This window comes from Caenorhabditis briggsae, assembly GCF_000004555.2.
Source record: "Caenorhabditis briggsae complete genome, chrIV, whole genome shotgun sequence".
NCBI classification, from domain to species: domain Eukaryota; kingdom Metazoa; phylum Nematoda; class Chromadorea; order Rhabditida; family Rhabditidae; genus Caenorhabditis; species Caenorhabditis briggsae.
Window position 1 is genome coordinate 3,485,686 of NC_013487.2, and position 6,082 is coordinate 3,491,767.

At 33.2% G+C, this 6,082-nt stretch overlaps 1 protein-coding gene across 1 annotated transcript in view; it reads left to right on the plus strand.

Annotated features, from left to right (window-relative positions):
• Positions 1 to 3,886, plus strand: part of CBG23637 — a gene marked incomplete at both ends in the record, with an annotated part of 9,605 nt that extends 5,719 nt beyond the window's left edge. The window contains 4 exons of the mRNA XM_002647798.2: positions 1,308 to 1,423; positions 1,678 to 1,762; positions 1,814 to 1,945; positions 3,605 to 3,886. Coding sequence (XP_002647844.2) covers positions 1,308 to 1,423; positions 1,678 to 1,762; positions 1,814 to 1,945; positions 3,605 to 3,886 — 615 coding nt within the window. The remainder of the gene's footprint in view (positions 1 to 1,307; positions 1,424 to 1,677; positions 1,763 to 1,813; positions 1,946 to 3,604) is intronic.
• Positions 3,887 to 6,082: the final 2,196 nt, after the last annotated feature.

Genomic DNA, 6,082 nt, shown 5'->3' on the forward strand with positions numbered 1-6,082 from the left:
TAATTCAAAAACCTCATGAAATTGCACAAAATCGCATGTCTGCGTTGTTTTTTGATTATAAAAAAAGTTTTATCAGACAAATTAAAAATTCATCCATAGAAAATGTAGAGAAAATAATTGCGGTTTTTTTTGAGCTATAGAACTCCTAGAAATGTCAAAAACTGAAAGAGGAGATAGATTTTTTCTGTAAAAAACTTTCAAAAATGACCATTTTTGACATTTTTTCTTCCGGAAAAGGACCATACATGAATCTATAAACACTAATTAATTTTTTAAGAATCATTTGAATCATCTTGGAACTCCACAAAATCAGATAAAAGAATTCTGAAATTATGGTTTTAGACCTGCAATTGTGATCGCGCCAAACTTTTTTTCTGTAGATCAAAAATTAATTTGCAGTTCGGAAATGTTCTGTGGGAGAGCTTGGTTAGTAAAATTTAGATTTTCAGTTTCGATTTTTCTGTTATATTTTTAAAAATTACACACGAAAAAAAAATTTTGCTGTCTCGTCTCCTTTAAGTCTCTCAACATTTTTTTTGAAAGTTCAAAAACTACTCTTTCAACAATTTTGAGGTCAAATTCCTTTTGCAATTCGAGAGTTTTTCGAAAGGTCGCTACTGAAATTAGAGTAACTTATCATGATTTTTTTAGGTCACCAAATTTTTATGGCTTAAAAATGGTCCAACATGCACCTGGTGTGTTTTCTAGGCCATTTACAATGGTGGCTTAATTTTTGCAAGTTTGATTCTCTAGGCCACCAGCTTTTATGGCCTAGAAATTATCTAATATTCAATTAGTGGTTTTCTAGGCCGTTCATCATGATGACCTTGAAAACTCAACTTGCAAAAGTTAGGTCATCATGTTGAATGACCTAGAAAATACATCGAAGGAATATCTGGTCATTTCTAAGCCATAAAACTAGGTGGCCTAGAAAGAAAAAACTCTCCTCGCAAAAATTAGGCCATATTATATACATGGCCTAGAAAACGTGTTAATGTGACATCATTGGTTTTCCAAAAATTTTGTATCGAAAAAATCAATGTTTCAGTTTTTGGAGAAATTTCGCAAAACTGCAACTTTTTGCTTCTTCCGGTTTTCAATTTGCCTTTTCTGATAGAACACATTTTGAAATTCGAAAAAATTCAAAAATTAATTTTTTCAAAAAATTTTCATTGGCTTTTTGGTTTTTCAGAATGTGTTCTATCCGAAAAACATATTTGAAAACCCTAAAATAGTTTTTTTTTCACCAAACTTCTAATTTCTGACAGAAACGAAGAATCGGGCGAAATTCTAAAAAAAATTTGAAGGTTGTCCAAGAAAGCTCTGCCCAAACCACTGCGAAATCGTCGAAATCCACTCAATCTCTCTATCGTAAACACGTTCAAAAGTTGGCCATTGAGCCATTGGACGATATTCGTTACTTGTAAGTCCTTCTTTTTTTTTCAAAAATTTTTGAAATTTGACCTTTAACTTTGAGCCAATTATTCTCAGTTCCTGTAAAAGATATCAAAAAATGGCCAACTGATAAAATGTTAACCATAAAATTTTCTATATTTTGTTAGTTAACCACCACTTTTTGATACCTTTTACTGGAACCGAGGAAAATTAGTTCAAAGTTTAGGGACGAGGTGCAACTCTATTAGAGATTTCATGGAATTTTCAAAATTTGAAATTCAGGAAATGCCGCGGAAACAAGAAACCCAAACCGGATTCTCTGTTCCCATCTGCTACTTATTCAGCTGGAAATCAGCCGAAAATGGAGGTAACTTTTTCAAAAAAAAAACAGAGTCCATTTGAATTTCCAAATATTCAGATGTCTCCTGTCTCCTCTGCCATCGAGTCATCTGTCGTCGCAACAGCTGATGGGACGACAACGACAACTGGGGAATGTTCGTTGCTTTTCAAACCCATGGAATTTGTTTCCACTTCTTGTCCACCGGTTAGAGTGAGTTGCTTTTTTTGGAATTTGGAAAGTAACTCTTGAGTTTCGTTAGGTTTAAAAAAATTTGTAAACATTTTCTGTTTCATGGGGCTTTGATCTTGAACATTTGGAAAAAATGTTAATTCGATCGACGAAAGATTTCCAAAAAAAAATGTTTTTTCTAAAATTAAAAAACTTTTCAAATCTGAATTTCCTGAAAAATTCTAACTTTCACAAAGAAATTTTGAAAAAAAATGTTAATGTTTCAGAAAGTTTATTTTTGACCATTTTTAAAAATGAAAATCAATGTATTGGTAGAAAGCCGACTTTGTTAGCATTTTCATGAGAATATAAAATTCCATACTTGTAACGGGCCGGGCCGGGCCGGGCTTTTTCCAGAATTTCGGATGCCCGACGGGCACGTCATTTCACTAGTTTCGAAATTTTCAAAAAACACATAAGGGACCCTTATGTGTTCCCTGAATTTCGGAGATTCTGATTCACGAAATTTTATTATTTTTTTTTCGAAAATGCGAAATTTCTAACCATTCCTATGCTTCAAACATTTTGGTTTCGCTCTGAAATTCTAAAATTCTAATTCAGAAATTCGGAAAATTGGAAAAACGGGAACTCGAAAATACCGAGATTTGAAACTTCGGAAATTTTGAAGTTTGAAAATCAGAGAATTCAAATGTCCAATGTTTCGGAAATCCAGAAGTATAAAAATTTAGATATTCGGAATATTTTGAAAAATTTGAAAAATTTGAAAGTTAGAACACTCGAAATTTTGAAAATCCAAAATCTCGAAAGCACAAAACCAGAAAAACCAGAAACTCAGAAGTTCAGAATATCAGAAAGCCCAAGTTCGGAATTTAGAAAATTCGGAAATTCATAAACTTTGTGAATCAAAAATTCAGGAATGTGTTTTAGAGAAAATTCTGAAAATCTGATTCGTGTTAAAATTTTCAATTTTGGGAATTTGTGAAGTAGAATCTCAGAAAGTCGGAAATACGGAAACTCGAAAATACGAAATTTCAGAAATTATGAGTTTTGAAATGAAGTATTTTAATAGAAAAATCTTTGAGTTCTAGAATCGCAGTTCCGAAAATTCAGGACTCCTGAATTTCGAAACTTCTGAAAAAATTATAAGTTGTCGAATTTCAAGATATTCGGAAATTCAGATAAATTATTAGTTCTAAAAATTTGGAAATTTTGAACAGTTCGTGTATCAACTAAGACACATTTCCGATCTACATTTCTGATTTATCTGTCCAAGCCCAAACACAATCGGTTAAGGGTGTTGTAAGCGGGAGACAGAAGGTTTAACCCCGAAGGCGCATAAGCAGACTGTCACTCCAGTTTATGAAAGTTGACGACACAATCAACTAAAACTTCGTCTTCTGATTCTCTCCGATTCGGAGATTCAAACATTTTTAGTGAAGCCAGGAGATTGTAGCCGCCGACAGGCGGCGGAAATCGACTGGTTTCCAAAAAATCGAATTTCTCATTTTTGGTTATTTACCAGAAGTTTGAAATTTCGAAATGTTCATTGTCGAAAGATTGGTTTTCAAAGAAAAGATTTCAGTATAAAAATGCTTCGAAACAGTAAAATTTTATGAAAAAATACATTGTTTTTTAAAACCTGAAAATTTCAAATTTTTCGGAAAAAATGTCTATTTCCAGATGCTCCTCCAACCTCTCGAGAAGAAGCAAAAATCGATGAAAACCGTGTCAAAGACTCTCGTCAAAAAAGCGGAAACCGAAGAATTTCCAATTGTCCCAAAACAGCTTCAATCGAGTACCAAACTCAAAACTTCGGACCAAAAAATGGACCGTACCAAATTTTCGGCTCAATTCAATCTCGGACGCCAGACTTTTAATTTGTCGGGAATTTTGAATGGACCATTGACGAAGAAGCCAAATGTCTCCACTTTGGTTATTAATGGGAACTCGTATTCGGTTTAGAACTAAAATAAGATTTTGTATTTTTTAAGGTGAAAAATCTGGATTTTCGGGTTTTTGAAGCTTTTTGGTAATAAAGAATTTGAGATGGGAAATTGTTGGTTTTTGAGTTTTTTTCTTGAAATTTTTTGAATTTTCCTGAAAGGTTGGTTTTTTTTAAATTTTCAGAGAAATTTCGATTTTCAGAAAAATTTAAATTTTGGTAAAACCTCGATTTTTCTGAAATTTTTTCCAGAATTTTCAGTTTTTTTCTTAATTTTGACTCGAGTTTTTTAATTGAAAAAATTTTTACAAGGGAGTTACTCGAGGGAGCAGGTTTAACTTTTTTTTGAAATTTTGGGAACAGATAGAAGAGCTTATGAGGATTCCAAATCTGTTAAAAAAAATCAGCAAAATGCTCACGTGAGCTGAGTTATGACCTAGAAAAGTTTCCCTATGATTAAGCAATTTCTCGTGAAATTTTTTTTACGGAATAGTGTGTTTCTTTTAAAACAATAGATTTCAATTAGCAGTGTGGTAAAGTGGTAAAATGGCAAGTTCAGAGGAGGAAGGTTGTAGGTTCGATTCTCCCGATCCCAAAAATTTTGCAAAACTTTTTTTGTTTTATTTTAAGCTGCCATAACTGGCTCTGGAATAAAATTCACGCAATTTAAACATTTTTTTCGGGAGTTTCTCGTTATGAATAGGCATTTTCCAGAATAAAAACAGACATTTAATTTTTGAAGAAATTCACAAATATGCTCCTGGGTTCATCGAAGATTTTTCAATTCAAGAAATTCACAAATATGCTCATGGGTTCATCGAAGATTTTTCAAAATTTTTTTTTGAAATTTTTTTGTTTTTTTTTCTTTTTTTGGTGACCTCAAGCATGTCATAATAGTTGGATGAGTTGGCTTCGGCTCAAAACCCCTATAAAAGAAGTTATCTGGTCCTCACTGAACCATTAATCATGACAACAACCTTGCTCATCCTCCTACATGTCCTTGCCGTTTTTAAACAAGAAGCCGAAGAAGCCAAAACTGGAAAGGACGGATCAGAAACTGGCGGACAGAATCATCTCAAATTGTTTTTTTATAAATTAGAAATTTCTTTTTTTTTCTGAAATTTTTGACTTTTTTTTTGAATTTCAGGTTTTTTTATTTTCACAACATCTCAATTTGTGTTGAAAATTTGATTCAAATTTCCAAAAATTTCTGGAAAAATTTCAGGATTTTTCAAAAATTACTTCAGAAATTCCACTTTGCTGAAATTTTGATTTTTAATGTTTCAATTTTTTTTTAATTTCTGAAACTTTTGTGATTCAGAATTTGAGATTCTTTTGAGTTTGGAAATTTCAAGGTCCCTAATTTTTCAAAAAAAAAACATTTAACAGATTTATTTGTATGATTTGAAAGAAGAAGAAAGTCAACACACAACAACACACATTGTATATAGTATTTTTCAAATTGGAACGTTTTTTATCGGAGTTCCAAAACGTCACAGTTCTAGAACGGCCATGCAAAAAATCGTTTCCAATTCGTGGTCAAAAAGAATTTCTAAAAACAATGAAACTAACAATAAAATGAAAAAAATTCAACGGGGAGGCAGGTTAAAAATTGTGAGGCGCAAAAAATTGTATAACAAAAAATGAGCCAATTTTAGGAAAAGGTCTAAAAATGGCTGGAAAAAAATGGAACAGATCAGATTGGAGAAAGCTAGAATGGGTGGGGGAAATCAGAAGATCAGAAGACGTGGGGGGAGGATTCTGAAGATGTCAAATTTAGGAATCTCCCTCTGGACTCTGCTGACGGCGATTCTGACGGCGGAGTGCTGGATTCAGCACTGTCGTGCTGACACTGTTGATCTCTTCCTCTTCGGATCTGAAAATCAGGAAATTAAGATGAGCAATCAGAGGGGATTCAAGAACTGGTCAAATGGAAGATGGCCTAACTTGCAAGCTGAGTTATCTAGGCCATCATAGTGAACGGCCTAGAAATCGCTAAATTTTCACCTGGACGGCTTTCTAAGCCATTTTAACGTGGTGGCCTAGAAAAACCCAACATGCAAAAGTTAGGCCACCATGGCAAAATGACCTAACATAACCCTGGTGTACTTTCTAGGTCGTTTTTACGTGATGGCCTAACTTTTGCAAGTTGAGTTTTCTCGGCCATCATGGTAAAATGACCTAGAAAATTCACTGGGTGAATATCAGCTCAAAAA